Source organism: Anastrepha obliqua, chromosome 2 (assembly GCF_027943255.1).
Source record: "Anastrepha obliqua isolate idAnaObli1 chromosome 2, idAnaObli1_1.0, whole genome shotgun sequence".
In the NCBI taxonomy this organism is placed as follows: Eukaryota; Metazoa; Arthropoda; class Insecta; order Diptera; family Tephritidae; genus Anastrepha; species Anastrepha obliqua.
Window position 1 is genome coordinate 91495206 of NC_072893.1, and position 23776 is coordinate 91518981.

Below are 23776 nucleotides of genomic sequence, written 5' to 3' on the forward strand. Positions count from 1 at the left end.
CATTACGTTGCAAAAGAACATGTCTTACATACATACGAGTGTAAAAGTAAATACGTATAGAGACATGCAATAATCGATGCATATACATACATAGAATGCAATAAGGCCTATCAAAGAACCGCCCAATCTGCTGTTACGAGTTTACAGAAACCAGTCGGAGAATGTTCCGCAGCAGCAGCAGCCAGAACAAAAGCGGCTTATTGCCAACCTACACCAGCGGTTGCGTTCACTGTTTGCGTGGTAAGCAGTTGGGTTGCATGCAAATGCGAGTATTTACACCCAAAAAACAGCTGAGGCAGCATTCAACGCCACAAAGCACACAAATATATATGAGTGTACATACGAGTATATGTCTATATTCGTAGAGGCAAAACAGCAAAGCTTGAATAGCCAGGCGCGAGTGCACGCACAGGCACATGCCACATACAAGCACAATCCCATACATATATGTATGTACATAGGTGTGCGTCCATGTCACCACCTCCGCCCCACTGCCAGCACAAAGATAGCACATCATACAGTCGTAAAGCCAATAGTAATCGCCATCGCCCGCCTGTTCATGTTGAACAACTCCCAAGGCAAACGAGTGTTGGGAAAATGAATAGTCGAACGTTGCCCCTTTGCCAATTTATTTATTCATACTTGCAAATCATACACAAATATATTTATGTATAATATATATAATAATTATATACATATGTACATATGTATGCACACCAAAAGTTTCTATACAAGCGATAGTATAACTTCGTCTTCGACTCCCTGCAGCGCCACTGTGAGATGCGTTGTGGTGCAGCCCAGCTTAGCTCAGCTGGTGGGTATTTTGCGTTGCAAAATGAAGGATGAAAGAAAGCAAGTTTCTTCTTTCCATCGTCTTGTGCCTATTTCTCCTCACACCTACCCCTTGTCACTGTGTTGTCATGCTCTGAAACTACTTACCTAGGCGACTCGAGTTTTTTTACCTTGTCTTGCCCGTTGGTCTTGTCATGTCTCGTTTTGGTGGATTTCGCCTTCGCCTTCTATTTAATGCCATTCTGCACTTCAAGTTAAGTCAATGGTTTTTTCTTTTTTGTTTCTATTGCGGGTTTTACTATTGTTGTTGCACAATTCAACAACTGTCCAAGTCGCTGGCCTTAAGTGGTAGCAGACCCATGTCTCGTCGTCGCCGTTTCAGTTCGACTTGCGTTGTGTTGCGCTGATTAGGTGTATGTATTATATTTATTTGATGGTTGGTTGGAAGAAATTGTATGGACATTATCCAGTGTTTTCTAAACTTTTTTCCCACGAATTATTTGCAAAATTCATTAAATCACAAGAAGCTGTATTTGACATGCTGTATCATGCCACGTCCTGATAGTTCTATGACTAGGGACGACCAATAAACAAAGATTTGCGGAGAGAGGGGGATTAACAAAACAGTTGTAACTTTTAAATATCGATAATTCATTTTGACAACAATTTCAACATCTGCTCCTCCGACACAAGTGATTTTGAACATAATACCACCATTCTATGCGCTGATGATTCTCCTGTTTTAAGAGAAGAAACTGTAGTTTATGAAAAGTATTTTCGTGATGGATTGTGCTCTGCGATTGGCTTTATTAAGTGGATAGGGACGCCTGATGGCCAAAATCAACACCTGTCCCACATAAACCAATTTGGGAATCACTGTTTCAAACCATCGCACATACATACATATTTATATAAACAATATATGATTTGCAGTTGTAGTCTTCTTTATTCGTGTATTCAACATATTGACTTGATGCTGCGTACTCTGTTTATTTGTTTATTTGTTTATTTTATGATTTGTGTTTTTGCCTTTGTTTTCCAAGCATAAGTGCCACAAATTTCCCTGCACAAATGACTTTCGCTAGTCACAGTTAATTGCGAATACATGCCTACAAGCATTCAAACATACATACATAGTACATACATACATGCTTACAGGCATAAACAGCATCTTACAGCCGCGGAGCTACCACACCAAGCGGGTGCCTTTGACACTTATTTCCGACGCGTAAATGGCACTAAGAAAATCAGCAACATACAGTAATTTACTACTACAAATAAGAGCAGCTGGAAAAATTTTCACATAAACGCTTTGTAGACAGGGCTTATTTCATTTTTTAATTGCATACAATGGGTGGCATTAAATTTAATATTATACTTTCGAGTTTTATGACTTAGTCATTGATTGTGCAATGCAATACATTAATTATTTTTATGAAATGCGGCTTTTTCAAAATGCATTTGCTCGTGGAGGAGAGGAATCTTTTTCTACATTCAGAAAATAAAAGTATCCAAAATAGATTGAAATTTGTTGAACTGCTTTCTATTTTCTGTGGAATGACTATTTAGTTGATCTGTTCAAACTTAATTGTGATTTGGCGACATTTTATTTCTGAGCATAATGAGTTGCGAGCCCTTAAACCAAATTTTTTTTTTATTTGTATGATCAACATTTATGCGGTATGAGAACAGTTGCGGAGTTCTAATGGGATTCAGAAAACGATCTAGCTCATATAGAACGTCAGTGGAAAGACTCTAAGGTTGCAGACAGAGTGGAATCGAAACCGAAGACGTTGCAGTACTGTTGTCAAAGACGAATCGCTTACTGTAGTGAATTGTTTACATTTTATTTAATTGTTTGCAACTGTAGAATAAACGCCAGTTGCTTTTGAAAAATGTATTAATGACAATATAATTAATTAAAATAAACTATGTTGGATTAAAAAATGAGTCAATCTCTTAAAGTTTGTGTTGTCTTTTTATGTGGCTTAAGGTGGTACACCTCATCCCTCTCCACCGACTACTTCAGAACCAGGGGACAAATAAGTAAGCATTTCCCATTTTAATATCTACTTTAAAGTCACAAACAATCTTTCAGTGGCCACGACCGGAACTTTATTGAAATTTGTCCATTGTTTGTCAATAACTGGCACAGTTTTTGGCAAAGTGTAATCAAACGTGTTAATTGACATTCTTGGATAAGCGGAAAATTTATGTTAGACTTACGGTAATTCTTCATACAGGTGAAATTTATTTCGTGAACTAATTTTTTTTTTAGTTTTACCTTTAAAAAAAAAAGGTTTTCATTTATAAAGAATTGCTCATCTGAAGTCGAATCCATTTTAACTGTTTAACAATTCGTTCGTCTTCCACTATGACCACTCACATGCATACAGCGCAAGCAATTCATCTTGGGCCTCGCCTTCGGCCTCGCTTTCGCTCTATCTTCCACTTAAATGAGAAGTGCGCTGAATGTTTGTCAGACTCTGTAAAACTTTTTGCTAATATTTTTAATCTAATTTTTTCACAGCTATCGAAAGCACGTTTAATGTGAATTGTGATGGCTTACCACAAGTCGTAGACTTTGGGATACTGTGTGTTTCTAATTTGTGCATAATTAATGGCGTATCTTTCTTCTTTCCGACCGGCGTACCCGAATGAGTCGGTGCGTGACTACCCGTGCAATTCAAAACCTCGAGCACGAAACATCAAATGATAAAAAAAAGTGTTTCTAATAGCGGTCGCCCCTTGGCTAACAAATGGCAAGCCTCCGAGTGTATTTCTGTCATTAAAAAGCTTCTCATAACAAAAAAACTATTGGCTATTCGGAGTCGGTTTTACACTGTAGGTCCCTCCATTTGTGGAAAAACATCAAGACGAACATCACAAATAAGAGAAGGAGCTTGGACAAATACCCAATAAGATGTGTATTTATTATATATATTTACATATGCATTTTCCTTTAATTAATAGCCAACCTTCGATGAATGGGCTTTCTCCATTTGTAATTAAGAAATGTCTTCGCTTTGTATGCCATTAAAATACATCTTTAAACTTTCCCTATTCACAAGTGTTTTCATTGTTTATTGGAAAACTGCTGCCAATGCGAACATTTTTAAATCAGGTAATAAGAGTGATGTGAAAAACTACAGACCCATTCTAAACTTACTTCTTGCTCAGAACTTGTCGAAGAATTTGTTAAAGAAAAATTTATTTTTGCTACCAAGGTTATAATGCGTCCACACCAACATGGATTTGTCTATGGAAGTTTTAACAGAACTTTCTTTTAAAACTGGATTTCCAGTGGATGTTATCTACACAAATTTTTCATAGCATTACACTTCCATAGCAACTTGAAAGTCTAGGTTTTCGTTACTCATCCCTTGCATGGATTAGATCATATCTCTTCAAAAGAATCTCATATGTTGCAATAGATAATAGTAAGTCGCACCTTTTTGAAACCACCTCTGAAGCTCCCCAGGGCAGCTTTATTCGGTCACATAAATTTTTCCTTTTCATTAATATGTGTATTTCTGACTATTTTTATTATTCAAAGTTCTTACTTTATGCAGATGGCTTAAAAGTTTTTAGTAGAATCTCTAAATTGTCGGATTGTTGGAACTTTAGAAATAAGTTGTCTTTTTAAAGTCTTTTTAAAAACCAACATTTTTCTGTTAATGAACTCTTATACCTTGAGGTTGTTTTTGATTCAGTATTTTCCTTGGTTAAGCATAAATATTAGCTTCTAATAGCGGTTGCCCCTTGGCAGGCAATGGCAAACCTCCGAGTGTATTTCTGCCATGAAAAAGCTCCTCATAAAAATATCTGCCGTTCGGAGTCGGCTTGAAACTGTAGGTCCCTCCATTTGTGGAACAACATCAAGGCGCACACCACAAATGGGAGGAGGAGCTCGGCCAAACACCCAAAAAGGGTGTACGCGCCAATTATATATATATATCCCTACTAATATTATAAATGTGAATGTAAGTTTGTTTGTTACGCTTTCACGCCAAAACTACTCAACCGATTATTACGAAACTTTGTACACATGTTTTTGGAGGTGATAGAAGTAACATAGGATACCTATTGATGGATAGGGTTCGAGATATAGGTCAAAACGTGGACCCAGGTAACCTTCGGATGTGTATGTACAATATGGGTATCAAATGGAAGCTGTTGGTGAATGCTTTAGTTCAGAGTATTTTTCATGGCGCTCCGTGACTAAGGTCTCGAGATAGAGACCAAAACGTGGACCCTAGAATGTGTTTGTACAATATGGATATCAAATTGAAGCTGTTGGTGAATGCTTTAGTACATAGTATTTTTCATGCCGCTCCGTGACTGGGGTCTCGAGATATAGGTCAAAACGTGGACCCGGGTAACCTTTGGTTGTGTATGTATAATATGGGTATCAAATGAAAGCTGTTGATAAGTGCTTTAATACGGGGTAATTTTGATACCTATTGATGACTAGGGTCTCGAAATATATCCCAAAACGTGGACCCGCCGTGTCTTTGAACCGAATTAAACCAAACTGACACACATTGTTAAGTAGGTATTGAAGATGGTTTCCGTATAGTGTGGATACCTATTGGTAGATAGGGTCTCGAGATATAGGTCAAAACGTGGACCCGGGTAACCTTTGGTTGTGTATGTACAATATGGGTATCAAATGAAAGCTGTTGATAAGTGCTTTAGTACGGGGTAATTTTCATACCTATTGATGACTCGAAATGTATGCCAAAACGTGGACCCGCCGTGTCTTTGCACCGAATTAAACCAAACTTACACACATTGTTAAGTAAGTATTGAAAATGGGTTTCGTAAAGTTTGGTTGTAATTCGGAACACTGGCAACACGTACAGCGTTCTTTTGAACCAGCCATAATGTCGCTTACTTTTTTAACTCTTGGGGCGGAACTGAACTGTCAAATTGACAGTGTGAGTTACAATGTGTCAATATTTCTTTTTGATTTGGATGCCATAAGGAGAAGACGTAAGTGCAAAATGTAAAAATTCTTTGTGAATTTTTTTGGAGTGGATTTTGGAACAGTGAATAATTTCTTACGAAATTTGAGAATTTAATGTGAAATTCGAATGTTCAAATGAAATTATGTGTTCGTGGAAAAAAAAAATTTTTCGTTTTTTTTTTTTTTTTAAATATAAATGGATAATGGTTAAAAAAGCTCCAATGCTTAATAAAACATATAAATTGAAACGGAAAATTCATGGATGATCAGGAAAAAAGATTGTTTCTTAGTTATTCATTTGCGTTGATTTGAAATTCAAAAACAATCTTCTTTTTTCCTGATTTTCAATTTATATTTTATATTTACTCAAAAACAAAAAGAAAAACAAAAAATATTGTTTATGCCAAAGCGCTTGAATAAAGAATAAAGAAATAAATAATATGAAAACCATATCTTTTCTGTTCTAAACCATATCTATTCTATTTTAGTGTGCCCAGCGAAGCGGGTTGGGTGTGCTAGTATATATATATTGTGCCGAAGGCCTATCCTATTCTGCAACGCAATGCTAAGGACTTCGAAGGTTCCTATACTAGAAAACCGCTTTACAATTCTCTAATTATGTCAAGGTTGGTATTTGCATCAATAGTTTGGAATTCGATTCATTCCACGCATTTCCACAAAATCGAAAGTGTTCAGCGTAGATTAATTCGGTTCGCTCTGCGACCGCTTAATTTTGTAGAACCTCTAACGTCTTACTGTTCCCGGTGTATGCTCATAGATTTTTATTTATTTATTTATTGATATCAAATGCACTATGTAGTTCGTAATGTTTATGTACGACATTGTCTGAGGTCTCCTCAATTGTCCTGCTTTTTTGCTTAAAATTCCTCACAGAGCACTACGTTTTCATCCTCCGCTTTTTTACTCTGTATTACTAAATCAATTTATTCTAGTTTTGCTCTTATTACAAAAGTTCTTAATGAGTAAATTAGCATTGTCCTAGACTTTGCCCTTCCCGGATCAATATATTTCTCAAAGGCTTATTATCTTACAACCAATAGCTTGAATAATTGTTCTCCTTTTAGTTAGTGTAAGTTCATTATTGTGCCTCATACACTCAAATAAATAATCAAATAAAAGCAAATCAAAGGTCATACAATAAACTATACATAATATTACATGTGCACTTGAATGATATCTAATTAAGGTAAAGGTAGCTGGTAGCATTTTTTATTTTTTATATTATGTAATTTATTGCTTAGTAACAATAATAATCATCAATCATAACGGTTACATATCGAACCAGCTTTTGATCTGGCTCAAATCAGTGTTGTTGTTTTGCAAGCCAAATTTCCCCCTATTTCTCTCCTCTTTTCATCTTCATTTGCAACCTTTGGCGGTACAGCAGGCGGATCGTGATCGAAAGTAATAAATAAAAGTTGACTAATAGCATGAGATAGTAGCAGTGTTCGAAGCTCTAAAATTCAATTCCGGAGTAAATGACTCGCAAAATCGAAGTGAAAACGAAATTTTGGTGCATATATTTTATAAATTAAAACAAATAAACCAAATATAAAAATAAACTATATATCAGGCATGATGGTACTTTTTCAGTTCATCACATCGAGATTTGTACAATTATAATATTATGGGCTTAAACTCTAAGTATTAATTGTTACAAATTTACCGGAAACAGATTTATAATGTAAAAGTAAGTCATCGAGCGGCACATATTCACTTATGTAGAAGACTTTGTTTCAATTACATTTCTTGCGAAAATTTGAAAATATTCATATCTGAAAACTTTCTGCTACTGCTACATTTTTCACATCGAAATTCGAGTCTGTTGGAGTTATTTATTTTAAATATCTTGTGTTTTTAAGAGAAATTAAAATTATAATACAAAACAGAACTATTGTTGGAATGATTTTTTTTAATTATAACCTGGTAGTTAATTTCATGGCATTTATTTTTTGAATATGATATCCGGCATATGTCCGTCGCGCCTACGAGTTATACTTCTGCTCAAATATGAACGAGACGTTATCAATAAAACGGTCCGCGGATGACATATGGCAAAAATAAATTTTTTGTTTTTTGGTAGGACTGTTATAAGTTTACATGGCAAATTTCAGCGTGATATGTCACATAGTTTGTTTTCTGTGCTACTGTAAACAAGTCAAGCTCGAGTGTGTTCTTCGAATTCTCTTTTATGACTTCAATTGTCTCAAAATGTTTTCCACGGAGCGGCAGCTTGAGCTTGAGAAACAGGAAAAAGTCACATGGAGCCATATCAGGCGAATACGGTGCTTGCGGAACGATATTAACATTATTTTTGTTCAAATAATCGCGAACAAGACGTGATGTGTGAGCTGGTGCATTATCGTGATGCAAGTACCATGACTTGTTGTCCCACAATTCCCTCCTTTTAAGACGAATGTTCTCGCGCAAACGCTTTAAAACGTCTAAATAATATTCAGCGTTAACCGATCGGCCTTGCGGAAGGAACTCCGAGTGCACCACACCTTCGTAATCGAAAAAAAAACAGTCAGCATAACCTTAATTTTTGAGCGACTTTGGCGTGGTTTTTTGGGTTGATGTACGGCCCTCTTTGAACGATTTGTACCACCGGAAAACACGTGCACGCGATAGAGCAGAGTCCCCATAGGTTGTCTGCAACATTTTTAAGGCGTCTGAAGCCGAAATTTTGTTGGAATAACAAAATTTCAAACAAATTCTTTGTTCAACTTGAATTTCCATCGTTAAATTCGAAGAACACACTCGAGCTTGACTTGTTTACAGTAGCACAGAAAACAAACTATGTGACATATCACGCTGAAATTTGCCATGTAAACTTATAACAGTCCTACCAAAAAACAAAAAATTTATTTTTGCCATATGTCATCCGCGGACCGTTTTATTGATACCGTCTCGTTCATATTTGAGTAGAAGGTATGGTCATTCCAATTTTTGACTATTTTTTCCATTATATCTGGCTATTTTGCGTCAATGGTGGCTTGAATATTGCAATAAATCGGTGACGTTACACGATTCCCGATGACTTACCAAACGTCAGTGAACAGAAATGTCAATACAGTGTGCCATTTTCAGCTGTCAAACCATAGTTATTTACATATGCAGCTAAAAACACACCCAATATAAAGATAGGTCACCAGTCCCTATTCAAAGTAAGTAAGTAAAAAAGATAAATGTTGTTACTCTGTCCGCTTTTAAGTTTTGTTAAACAAATGCCATATTGACGATTTTTTAAAGTAACATTTTTGTTATTTGGGGTGGGATCGGTGTTGGAAAATTGAAGTAGATTTTGAGTCTGGCGGAGTAAATATTAAAATGATTCAAAAATCGAAGCAAATCTACTCCGGACACCGGATATCAAACATACATACAATATGTATAAATTTTCAGCCAATTTATGAATCTGGTTTTACGGTTTTTGTCTGTGAATGTCTGTACGTTGTCCGCGCATCACTACGAAACGACAACACCAATTGACGTAAAATTTTTTATACATTCATATTTTCACCCAATGGAGGTTATAGGCATGTTTTTATGATGGAACTCCCTTTCCACAGCCCCCAGGCCGCGTCACCACTCTCATTCGTCTCTAATAATCGAATATTTACTTAATTTAATCTAAAAAATCTTAGTTTTTCCTATTTCCCACTATTTATAGCACACTCTAGACTTCATAATCCGCATAAGCTGTTCAACTATGACCCAAATGCAAAGTTCAAAAACGGTTTGAGATAGAAAATTAATAAAAATAATTTTGCTTGATATTTTTCTGATTGGTTGTTTTGATTTTATTCAGCGAGGCATAGCAACGGATGCCGGGTATTGTAATATTATGGTTATTAATAAAAAACTATTTTCTATGAAATTATTGTTTGTAATGCTTTTATATACATATCCTAAATCCCTCAAAACTACACCTACGCGAGCGGGGCCGCGGGTTAAAGCTGGTATGTATATAATTGACAATTACATCCCTTTATTGGGGTGCAAACCCTCATATTTGTGGTGTGCGTCTTGTTGTTTTCCATAAATGGAGCGACCTACAGTTTTAAGCCGATTCCGAATGGCAACATATTTTTTTATATGAAGAGCTTTTCCATGACAGAAATACACACGGAAATTTGCCGAAGTGCGAGGCTATTATTTAAGATAAAGCAAACTAATGAAACAATAGCACATGGTGCTGTAAGCTATCATTTTTAGAAATAGGAAGGTCTTACAATTCAACGCGAAGAACATAATTCATTGTCATTCGCTGCTGAACAATAATTAAGTTTATCCATGCCAGGTTAAGAATTTAAGGCATATATCTAAAGCGAATGAAATAATATAAAAATAATGGAACTTGCTTAAAAACCAAGAGCTCGCATTGCTGGTTCTGGTAGGAATAGGTCTTCATGAATGAAGGCAATTTGTAGTACCTCTAATTACAAGTAATTTATTTTTATTTAATCACGTCTTCAATTTGTGGGCACTTGTATTTTAGGTCTAGAAACTTTACACTTCTTTATATGAGACTCGCTTTTGAAATATTTGTTGTGCGCTTGAGGCAATCGAGGGTAAAATCCCAAACGTGCTTTTTGCTGTTTCTACCTTTAATTTAGATGGTACATCCTTAGTTAGGCCCCTTACCGCCTTGCTTCTCGCATCCTCGCCCCCTTTCCAATAGCATATTTCGAAAATTCGATTATTAGATTTGTTGGAATTGTGGTGGGAAGAGCAAAGATTTCGAGCCCCATTTCCCAGACGGCACCCTAGGGGGGGATTCCGTCAGAGGATTTCTGTCACCCTGTTTTTACGTTTACTTTTCTCAAAAGTCTGATATGCTAGAGACTTCAACCTATACGCAAATTGGTTGGAATCTTTTACAATTATAAATCCGGTGTGAATTTTTCCAGATTCAAAAATAAAAAATTCAGCTAAAGTCATCAACTAAACACTGATTGTGGGACTGCCATATTAGATCTACCATTCCGAATATCGAAGAATTGATTTGAACTGAAACTCAATTTAATTTTTGTAAAGACTTTAATGTTTCGAAAGCCGAATTTTCAATAAATAGTTTTAAATACTTAGGGTCACTCTATGACATTAATATGGATATCAAAGGAAAGAGGATGAATCTAGCTATTAAAAACAATTTTTTTTAACTATTCAACTAAATAAGTGTAGTATTTGGCTGGCAGCTTTGAATTTGCTAGGCTGAATCGAAATCAAGTTGTTCGTCCGTTACAGAGTGACGAAATAATCGCCCAAGTATTTACATACACATGTAGCCCAAAAGCATAAATAGGTATGAGGTAGAGGGAGTTTCAGGAATTAAGCAGGTGGCATTCCTATGGTGCATACTCGTACATACAGCTATGGTCAAACGTTTAGCGCACTTATAAAGAGTTCAATATAATGCTCGATTAAATGATATGAAACCAAATTAAATCCAGTTTTTTTAACTAAATATATTTAACACTTTATTATAAGACAAAATAACTTAAAGTAGACAGTTTTCCCTAGTAAAGATATGACAAAATATAAGTAATTCTTATTTGGTCATAGTGGGATTTGGACAAAGACTGATTTCTGTAAAAAATATGAAATATTTGTAAGAATTGAGAAAAGATTGTTGACTATTATTATTTACCATATCAATATTTGGTAGAATAGCCGTTATTCTATATAACTGCTTCACACCTGCGTGGTAAACTCTCTATTAACTTTTGGCACCTGTCCAAAGGAATAGAGTTCCATGCTCCCTGTACACCTTCCCAAAGTTCATCGATATTTTTAAATTTTTTTTGTCCAACCATCGTCTTCACATCATTCCACAAGTTTTCGATTGGATTTAAATCCGGACTTTGTGCTGGCCAATCGAGCTGGGTAATATTTTCCTGCGAAAGCCAGTTTTTGACCACTCCCGCAGTATGTTTGGGATCGTTGTCGTGCATAAATATCCACTTTACTGGCATAAACTCGAAAGAATATGGCTCCATATTATTTCTAAGTACATTCAGATACATATGCTTATCCATATTTCCTTCTATCTTGACCAGCGACCCAACCCCGCGCCACGAAAAAGACCCCCACACTTTTAAATTCCCACCGCCATGCTTCACCGTCTTTTTTGTGTACCGTGGATTGGTTTCCTGATTTTTTTCACGATGTAGATACGTTTTTCCATCAGGACCGATGCGGTTTATTTTAGTTTCATCCGTAAAAACTACTCGTTTCCAAAACTCTGTCTTTTCGAAGAGGTGCCTACGCGCGAATGATAAACGCGCTTTAATATACTTTTTTGATAGGAGCGGTTTTTTCTGCTTATGCGACCAAATATTTTATTTTCATTCAGACGCCTTCGCACGAGCTTACTGGATACAACTAAGCCTAATTCTGCCCTTACTTCAGCCGCTATCGTTCGTGAAGACATAAAAGGATCCGATCGACTTTTCCTTACAATTATTTGATAGTCACGGAGGGAAGTTTTACGTGGCGGAGCTTTGCGAATTTTTTTTGTTTTAATAAATTAGCATCCGACTTGACATCTCTGATGGCATTGTATACCATTTTTCTTGAACAATGCACTATTTTGGAAATCTTCACTTGATTGGTCCCCATTTGGTAAAGGTTCCATATTATTTTTTTTTTGTTCAACTGAAATAATTATAACGGTTATTTTTTGGGCATTTGAAGAGACCCATAAATAACTCTTATCATGCTGAAAACAAAATTAGGAAAATTTGAACTCTCTTAGAAGTAACTGCATTATTTATCAGTATAATATAAAGTGCGCTGTATATACTGTTCAGCTTACTGCCATCAGGAAAGTTGTAAAGTACCAAACCATTGAGCATCAGATCTTTAGAAGAAAAGCATTTAGAGGTATTACAAATACCAGCAATATTCCACAGCGTCTTCAAATAATATCGGTGCAAACTAAAGTATTCTTACTTTATTTTCTCAGTTGTAATCCTTTGATACGATCAATCATCAAGATTTGAAATTGCTTGTAGAAATTATCTTTATAGAGTTGAAGGAATGTCTTAAACACTTTGATCCGATTTAAAATTGTTACGTATAGAAAGCACAGAAAGAATTTCCGTTTACTACATAAATGGGTATTTTTGTTAATTTATTTACAGAACGTTATCAGATTTTATTGTAAATAAAAAAACCAAATAACAAATACTGCTTACATACCTTATTGAAAGTTACAATTCTTTGGAAATCTACTATTAAAAAGTTTGAAACCTGATTTCAAAGTAATACAAACAAAGTCATACTACACACAAGCTCAAATCGGGGAGAAGAGAAAATGCAGCTCTAACATGTTTCTCCTTCCACCAAAAGGTTTGATCTACATATGTAGGTATTTCCACTGGCGCCTACCGAACAAAAGAGACGCACTTAAAACAGATTGCAGCCGCGTCATCACTGATCTAAATCGTCATGCAGTAGCTCATGCAATTAATTGCTGCCATTATAGTGAATGTCATGGTATTTTTAATAGGTTTTCAAAAAGAAAATCAAAACATTTCAATCAAAACGGGCGCAATTATCTAATAATGAAATGAAAATCAGAGAATAACGTACAAAAACAACTTTAGAGCGAGCAACAAGGCTAAAGAAAATCACCGTTATGCACATTGTTATGTGTTATTATGTTGCTCATTTGTTTTTTTTTTTATTTTTATTTTTTGCCTTTTTGTCATTACCATTGTTTGATATTGCATTTGTGTAAGCTTTTCATTCACACTGTCGCAATAGCGATTATGCGCCTGCGCATGAGTTCGAGCTCGTTTGTGCAGCGTCTATTTACGTACATACATACGTATGTATGTAGACACGTCTCGCATCGCTTTCGTCTCGTGCTTATTTGACGTAATAATTGCTAGTTCAATTTTGAACTTATTTTCAATGCGCTATTGCCATTGAGCCAAAGTTGAACAATGTTAATCTGAGTGAGTTGAGTGCGTCCATACTGAAAAAAACACGCTCACTTTCTTTTGCATCAACAGCAACTCCATAAACCATCTTTGTGTATTACAACGTTAATTGGAATGACCATTTAGTAGTTGTTGCTGCCTTTTTTCCTAGCCTCCTATTAATATTACCCATTTTAATAACCCACTGGCTATACTTGATAATTTTGAATCTTTTTTTTGGTTTGAAGATCACTTCACCTTAGCGTAAGGCTCTGAACAAGCCACTTAAAAGTATTACACTCCCGGCCATGGTTGGCCTTAATAGATTTGAGCATTTGCGCTTAAATGTGTCAGTGGGCATGCATTTTTAATTGCGTATGTATATTTGTATGTAATTTCAAGTGTTCATGTATATGTAAATTTCCTGTAAACTGTGCCAATACATTACAGTTTATTAAAGCATTGGCATTTGTAATTAATTTTTGGACATAATTGATTTAATACATGGAACGATTCCATGTCAAGTGATCGAAATATTTTTGACATAGTCGTCAATTTCTTCAAAACTCTATTTTATATTGCGCTTTGTAGTAAAAAGTAAACTGAAGAAATTAAAAAAAAATGTTTTAAATTTTGTGATTTATTCCATGTTGGAGAATTTGGTATGAAGTTTTTTTCAAGAGAAATATCTTAAAATTTTTTTTATTTATTCAGCATAAAACATAGTTTTGTTGGAGCAAATTTATGTTTTTCTGTTAAAAATGTGTAGTAAAAAACTTTCTATATCACTTTTGAATAGCTCTCGCCTCAGATTTTTCCTAGTTTTTTTATTAATATCTGAGAATATACCTCAAATATCCCTGTAAGTTTCTTAATAGCATAAGATATGATAAATGGCTCTCACCGCCGTGGGGCGCCCTCTTGGACAAAGAATGAAAATTCGTCTATTGTGTTACCATAGGGGAAAATAAGTTTCGTTATAAGATTCCTTAAATTTTCAACGTATGAAATGTGATTTTCCAATCTCAAAGAGCCATGCTGTATTCTCGAAGGCGATTATTGAATTTTGAAAATTTAGAGGAGTTTATTTACGGAAGCTGTTGTACGCATTCATTTAATTTTTTTGAGTAAAGTCTAAACGAAATTCCTTCTGAAAATGGTAAGCAAAATTTCGCCAAAAAAATTTTTAATATTGGGTTGGGGAAAAAGAAATGTCGTATTTGTGATCGAAATTTGTGGCTTTATTTAACGTACTTAGAATTATCCTATTCATGTCAAATATGCCCCATTTTGCTCGCAAACTTGTTGCCATTTAGAAGGCAACTTCATTATCTCCCCCTTTATAAAACCCCCCCTCCTTATTTGCAAAAAACTCAGACAACCAGTTTTCGCAAGCCTATTTTGAGGCCAACTTGGTATCACCAAGGGCGTTTTGCATGGACCGGAAGAGATGATAGTCACATGGTGCCAGGTCCGGACTATATGGTGGGTACGATAGGACATCCCATCCGAGCTCCCGTAACTTCTGGCGGGTCATCAAATATGTGTGAGGACGAGCATTGTCCTAGTGGAACACAACACCATTCCTATTGACAAATTCTGGCCGCTTCTGGTCAATCGCCTGCTTCAAACGGTCAAGTTGCTCACAGTAGAGGACCAAATTAAGGGTCTGGCCATAGTTGAACAGCTCATAGTGGATAATTCCCTTCCAATCCCACCAAACACACAGCAAAACCTTCCTGGCGATCAATCCGGGCTTGGCGATGGTTTGGGCCGGCTCGCCGCTTCTCGACCACGATATTTTTCGCTTGGCGTTGTCGTAGGTGATCCACTTTTCATCGCCAGTCACCATCCGCTTCAAAAATGGGTCAAGTTCGTTCCATTTTAGCAGAGAATCGCAAGCGTTGATTCGGTCCAAGAGATTTTTTTGCGTCAACACATGTGGCACCCAAACATCCAGCTTTTTTTGGAATCCAATCTTCTGCAAATGGTTCCAAACGGTTTTGTGGTCTACACCTAGTTCCTGGCTAATCGAGCGATTGCTCACATGTCGGTCTCTTTGGATAATTTCAACGATTTTATCAGTCTCTACGGTACAGTACAATACAGTCGACATCTACTACACCAGAACGAAATCGATCGAACCAACGCTGTGCTGTGCGAATCGTTACAGTATCAGGCCCATAAACTTCACTAATTTTTGCCGTCACCTTCGTTGCATTTTTACCTCTAAGGTAGTAAAAACGTAAAATATGACGAATTTCTTGCTTAGTGGACTCCATTTTTGACGCGCTATAACTTAAGACTGAAATGTACGATCACAACACTATCAAAGAGACACTTGTAGTACAGATTGTTGTCTTCAAATCGCCGTTTAGTGTGACCCGATGCAATAAGTACAACGCAAGATATGTTTAAATGTCGCGCTCAATTGGCAAAATACGACATTACTTTTTCCCCAACCAATATTCCATTTAGCAAGAAAAATACCTGATTTTTCATTTAAAAGTCTATAGTAGTCACAAGGAATTAAATAATAGTTGGGTAAGTTAAGTTTAAAACAATATTTTGGGCAGGATTTTCTGGAATTGCCAGCTTTAACTATTTTGCGCTGCGCATAGTTACAGTCAAATCTTCTGTTTGTGATCTAAAAAATACCCAATTCGATGGAGGTATATTCCGAAAAAAGCAGTTGCTATATGTTTCTTATTTGACCTATCTGAAAAATGGTATTCTTGTTGTGCTCTGTAAATTTGACCGGATCATAGTCTCCCACAATCAATTTCTTACCATCTGATAATTTAAAAATTTCTAAATCATCTGTCTCGGTTTCAATATAACCGATAAAGAGGAAAAAAAATTTAAGAATGAGTTAGGCAATATTTAGATTTTTTTTATTTTGTTGTTGTCAAATATGTCATATTCAAAAATGTCAAATGTATACATATGATTTTATTTACTTAATTTAATTTTCTTATCTAAAATACTTTGATGTGCTTAGATACCCAATACTTTTCGAAATACAGTAAAACCGCAATATAATAAAACGAAAAACTCAATACCAAAAATATTTGCTGAATCCCCTACAAAAATCTCCTTTTTGCGAAATTGCCCATACAAAAATGCTCCATAGAAAATAACGACGAGCATGCCCGAATCAAAAGCCATAATGGCCATAATGGTATTAATTGGACCCTTCAGGAAAAAAATGATCTAAAGGATTCTAAATTGGTGTGATTTGCACATACAACTGCACGCCTCTTCATTCCTTGAGTTAAGTTGAAGTCCTTCATGTCTCACCCGAAAAAGAGCAAAAAGAAAAATCATGATTTCGGGAAATTATAGCCACATATATATATGTCCTCAACTACCGTATGCACCCTGTATTTAGAAAAATATTGCTCAAGTAATATATTATATTATTATTATTATATAATTTTTTTAAGCATAGTTCATCTTACCTATATATAAAAATGAATGTTTGTCTGTATGTCATCGATGAACTCAAAAACTACTGGACCGATTATTATAAAAATTGGTATATATATATTATGTATTTTTCCACGGAGAAGGCTTGTAGAATATGCTCATTGCTGCCAGTCGCCACCAAATGGCGCTGCAGAGTAGCAACTTCTGCCCCGTTCAACCGATTGTCATAAAAAAAGAGGTTGTCTGTAAAGTCGGTTTACTGACGATAGTTTAACGTGATAACGTCATAAGAAAATACTGATTGAATGGTTGCATTTTTCAAAAGAAAATTTTAATTTTATTTGTTTGATAGATATTTTGTATGGATATAGAGAATGAGGTAACATTAACATAACATAACATAACATAACATAACATAACATAACATAACATAACATAACATAACATAACATAACATAACATAACATAACATAACATAACATAACATAACATAACATAACATAACATAACATAACATAACATAACATAACATAACATAACATAACATAACATAACATAACATAACATAACATAACATAACATAACATAACATAACATAACATAACATAACATAACATAACATAACATAACATAACATAACATAACATAACATAACATAACATAACATAACATAACATAACATAACATAACATAACATAACATAACATAACATAACATAACATAACATAACATAACATAACATAACATAACATAACATAACATAACATATCATAACATAACATAACATACTGTTCAAGCAAGGTAACGACGCATGAGCAAGATAACGACGCATTTTTTGGTGCGTGCAGCCGGCTACATAGAATTATTAGGCGTTATCACGTCAAAATATAATAACATTAAAACAACAGGTATTATTAACAAACTTGGTTTTATTTTAAATTCTTCAAGTAAATCAAATTAATAATAATCCATAAGAAGGCATATGCAAATACAAATACGTGAATTTATATATGTACATATGCGCATATACATACATATATACGCTCACTTAAGTAGGAGAGAGCAAGATGTCGAACGTTGCCGTTCGTTTGCTTTGTTTGCTTTGTCGTTCGTTCCGCGCTTTCGCTTGCAGTTCATTCAAGGTAACGACAAATGAGCAAGGTAACACTAATGAGCAAGGTAACGACACATTTTTTCGTGCGTGCAGCCGGCTAAATCGAATTATAAAACGTTATCACATCAAAATTAGAATGGCCATGTATTTTTACACAGAGGAAACGAATATGATATGTTCATAGATGATTGAAGACATATGTTTGACATTCGCTACTGGGTGCAACTGGGAATGCCTGTTTCAAACCGACCTGCAAACAACCTTTTCGTTCGTGATTTGCAACGAGAAACAGACTATGATTCTGACGAACTGGGGACATTCGTTAGAACAAATCTTCCGCAGTTGATTCCAGAATAATGCATTGCGTTTGACAGAATTATGCGTGCAATCACAGAACAAAGCGGTAAAGGCAAGACTTTTCTTCTTTCACTAATTTTGGCAACCATATGATCACAAAATAATATTGCACTGGCTATTGCATCATCTGGAATTGCGGCAACTCTTTTGGATGGTGGCCGAACAGTACATTCAGCATTGAAACTGCCGTTGAATTTGCAAAACACTGAGGCACCAACATGCGACATCAGGAATGGGAAAAGTACTCCAATCGTGTCAAATTATCATATGGGACGAATGTACAATGTCTCACAAGAAAGCATTGGAAGCGCTTGATCGTACACTGCGAGATTTGAGAAGAAACATACAGATCTTCGGTGGCGCACTCATTTTATTGTTTGGTGACTTTCGACAAATACTGCCCATTATACCACTTTCAACACTCGCTGATGAACTTAATGCATGTCTTAAATCATCAGTTCTATGGCGTCATTTACAGAAATTTACTTTGAAAACTAGCATGCGTGTAAAACTACAACAAAACTACAACCAAACATTGCACAAAACTACAAAAACCCTTAGTCGCTCAGTACGCGTGCTATATTAGCAGCCAAAAAAATAGATGCCAATACCATCAACTTCACCATTCAGCATGGAATACATAGTGAAACGACAACATATAAGTCCATCGATACTGTGGATAATCAAGACGAGGGTGTCAACTATCCCATTGAATTCTTGAATTCGCTTGATTTGCCAGGCATGCCGCCGGACGTTCTTACATTGAAAATTGGCGTACCCATCATTTTTCTTCGAAACATAAATCCACCTCGACTTTGCAACGAAACCAGACTCTCAGTCAAGAAAATGATAAACAATGTTATCGAGGCAATAATTTTGACTTGAAAATTCAAAGGTGAAGACGTACTGTTGCCACGTATCGCAATGATCCCGACAGATATGACATTCGAATTCAAACTTTTACAGTTCCCGGTGCGACTCGTTTTCGCAATGACTACTAACAAAGCACAAGGGCAATCGTTACAAGTGTGTGGATTAAATTTGGAGAATCCATGGACAGCTCTATGTGGCTTGCTCACGTGTCGGAAAACCTTCTGATTTATTCGTCTACGCACCTGATGGAAAAACAAGAAATATTTTGTATCACACAGCACTTCAATAAACATCGAATTGAAACTAAACTTTGTAATGTCACAATTTTTTCGAAACAACAAAGTCAATAAAATGGTTTAGAATGAATTGAATATTTGTATACTCATTTTTCTTTAAAGTAATTTTTCTTAAATTTATTTTAGTTGTTGGCGTAGCAACGCGCGCTGGGTACAGCTAGTTGAAAATATAAGGTTGTCAAAAAAGTCTTGCGGTATTTTTATTGAATTTTCAATTGTTCATAAAATTAGTTATAATAATGCGATTTAAATCAAATATGCGCCGTTTTGTTCGATGACGAGTTCCCAACGAGATGCCAACTTCATAATGCCCCTCTTATAGAAGCTCGCTTCCCTATTGTCAAAAAACTCGGAGAGCTAATTTTCACAGGACTCTCTTGTGGACAACTTCCGACTACCAAGCTCGTTCGCCATGGACAGAAATAGGTGGTAATCACTTGGTGCGAGATCCGGACTATACGGTGGATGCAAAAGAACCTCCCATTCGAGCTCCCGGAGCTTCTGGCGCGTCACCAAAGATGTTTGTGGCCTGGCGTTGTCCTGATGGAAGACAATTCGGCCTCTGTTGATCAAAGATGGCCTCTTCTGCATGAGTGCTGCATTAAAGCGGTCCAGTTGTTGGCAGTACAGGTCCGAATTGAGCGTTTGGCCATAGGGGAGCAGCTCATAGTGGATGATTCCCTGCCAATCCCACCAAACACACAGAAGAACCTTTCTGGCCGTCAATCCAGGCTTGGCCACCGTCTGGGCAGCTTCACCGCTTTTCGACCACGACCGTTTGCGCTTCACGTTGTCGTAAGTGACCCACTTTTCATCGCCAGTCACCATACGCTTCAAAAACGGGTCGATTTTGTTGCGATTCAGAAGCGATTCGCATGCATCCATACGGGCAAAAATGTTTTTTTGCGTCAAGTCGTGTGGCACCCATACATCGAGCTTCTTTTTGAATCCAAGCTTCTTCAAATGGTTTATAACGGTTTGATGACTTATGCCCAGCTCTTGGCCGATGCTACGGCTGCTACTATGCCGGTCTCTTTCGATCAATTCAGTGATTTTATCGCAATTTTGCAGCTTCAGTTCATAATGATCCAAACCAGCCGATTCCACTCCCTTCTTTGGAATTAGGAATCTCTCACTCTAGTTTATGGCGTAGTGTGAGTCTTGGCCGACACTCTTGAAAGCTGAATTGCCTCTTGTAATTTTAAGCGCCGAATCTTCTTTGATGGGCTCTTCAAAAGTTACAATGTGTCATTATTGGAAGACCCTGTACAAACACTTTAAATCAACTGAGCCATTTATTTGCATGCATACGTACATATATTTATATGTACGATACAGAGTTATGCATGCAGAGAACTATCTAATAAATGGAGCATAGAAAATTTTAACATAATTTTGTACATTAAACAACAAGAATTTTGAGTTCCAGAAGTTCATTGACTGTGCCGAGATTAAATGCTTTTCAATCAGATAAAAGCACGTCAAAAAATTTGTTTGCCTCACATGAAGCACAAATTGTTAATTCATAGCTATTTCTCTTTACCTGTTTGAGTAGGAATTTCGGTACTTTCGTCCACATGTACATATGTATGTATATGCGATTTCTTGTATGGGTCCGAAAACTTCATTTAGACGTGCGTGAAATTTGAATTTTGCCTGCCATAAAATGTGGGCAAGGAGCGTAAAAAAAATTCTTGTACAATTAAAATAAAAGACTTAAACAATTGAGTTAGCAAGTGACAGCGTTCAATCATACATATACATACATATGTATAGCATGTACCTACTTACATACATATGCATAATAAATGGCGAAGCAGTGGCAAACGGCAAACGGCAAACGGCAAACGGCAAACGGCAAACGGCAAACGACAAACGGAAGGCAGTTAGTTGAAGTGGCAAAAGTAAAAGCACAAAATCTTAAGACTACTATTAAGCAAAAGTGAATTGTCTTGTTAAATGTTGTTGCTGCTAATGTGATTACTGTTGTTGCGGGTAATGTTTTTAAATTAATGTTGGTACGTATGCGCTATTGTTGTAGATGAGTTTGCTTAGTGTTGTTGTAGGCGTTGCAGCGGATATTTCAAAGCAAAACAACCATTGTACGAATATGCAGGTTTTGGTTTTGCTCTAAATACTGCAGTAACATGCAGCGTGTCTAATGTCTCCTCACGCACAGCAACAAGCAAGCGTCAACAATAATGCCAAAACCACCAACAATTCATTTGTCACAAAAAGCTGATAAGCTTCATGCTAACGTTTAATGTTGGTTTGTTGGTTGTTGACGGTGTTGATTTTGAAGTTGGCGTTGATGTTGGTGTCGATAACGACACCAATGATAATCATCATGTTTTAACCGTCATTATGATGATGTAATATTTCAATAGCACCGACCACAATTCTATTATTCTTTTTCTACTTCTTTATTTTGTAATAATTAGTATATGAATATTTGTAACGAAGTACGAGTAGTAGTATGTGGATATTTATTTTTTGCTTTTCATTTTTATTTCTATTCGGTAGACTTATGTGAAGGCAGTCGATAGCGGCGTTGAGAATCTACAAGAAGTTCTTCGTGCAGCGGAAAATCAAAAGCAAATTGTACCATTAGGTCCACGAATTATCGCCAATAAAACAAAGTCTTTTAAAACTATCGATTCAGAAGACGTCGAGAAACGTTGCCTACTACAAACGGATGGTAAACTCGTTACAGAGAGCAAGAAAACAACTGAACACGAAGTTATTGTAGATCGCGAGCTGCCCGAAGAGGACGACCATTCGACAGGTAGTCGTGAGAAAATCGAAACAGTGGTAAGTAAATTACTTAAGACCTATGGGAAGACCACTACTTTCTCAATTAAGTACGCATGTATATATGCATGTATTATATTGTAAGTATATATTGTAGATATTATTAGAAAATTCGTTAGAGATAAACATACATAAATGCTCATTCGAAGTAGAGAGCGTGCGAGAAACGGTATCACATCAATTCTGACTAATTTTCTTTATATTGTATAATGTTTACTATATTTTTATAAAAGTATAACTAACAAAAATCTTATAAGTCCAAGTTGCAAACTTTTTTCAATAATTAGAAAAGTTCCACAAATTTTTCATCACAATTCCACGGTTTTAATTAGAATTTCTAGAAATATTTTTGGTATACAATTTTTTAGCCCATTAAATTTTAGTACAGTGAACTACATGTTTGAAGTTGCCAAAAACTTCCACTAGTTTTTTATAATTTTTTCCTCTTGACAGTGTTGTGCATTTTCCCCATACAACAAATGCATGGCATAGTCGAACTTGTCAAAATGTTGATGTGCTATCGGTTTGCCGCGAGGTGTATCTGCATGCGAATTGCGACTATTAAATAACGAGACTGGCACTGCTATAGAATAAATACAGCCGTCAGCTGTTTAGCATCAAGGCTTCTCTTTCCAATGCAGTACCTCTCGCTCCTGCAAACAAATCAACACAGCCATAGTCATCGCTAACATGCGAGTTGACTTTTTGTAATCCGTTAGTTAACAACAAATGCCTCGAAATTCGGTAATATGAAGAAGCAAGATTTAATTCCGTGGAAGCTGCCAAGTAGAAGGCGACACATGTGACAAAGGCTTCCAGCATTTTTTCGAACGCTAAAAGATTCGCCTGGAGTACTGCAGAGATAGAAAATGCGTATATTTTGAATGTATAATAAATGAACTTGTACGATATCAAGTCAGTCCCGCTTTTTATTAGTTACACCTAATGAATCACTACTATCTTGTTCTTTTATTGTTCCTCACATCAAAGATTTTTATTTGCTTTGCTTTCTAAAACAAAAGTTTTCGTAAATACGTTTTGAAAAAATGAAACACGTTAGTTATCCTTTTTCGCTTATCTTCGATCAAAATACTTTTTCAGTTGTTTTAATACATACCGGCATACATACCAACGTACTCCGAGAAGTTATTTGTTTCTAATTATATTTTAAAATTTTTGCTTT

At 35.9% G+C, this 23776-nt stretch overlaps 1 protein-coding gene across 5 annotated transcripts in view; it reads left to right on the forward strand.

Moving 5' to 3' along the window:
• Positions 1-23776, forward strand: part of LOC129239427 (uncharacterized) — a 161288-nt gene that overhangs the window by 127108 nt on the left and 10404 nt on the right. For all 5 annotated transcript variants that reach the window (XM_054874901.1, XM_054874897.1, XM_054874899.1 and 2 more), the window contains one exon: positions 22306-22593. In XM_054874901.1, the coding sequence (XP_054730876.1) occupies positions 22306-22593 (288 nt within the window). The remainder of the gene's footprint in view (positions 1-22305; positions 22594-23776) is intronic.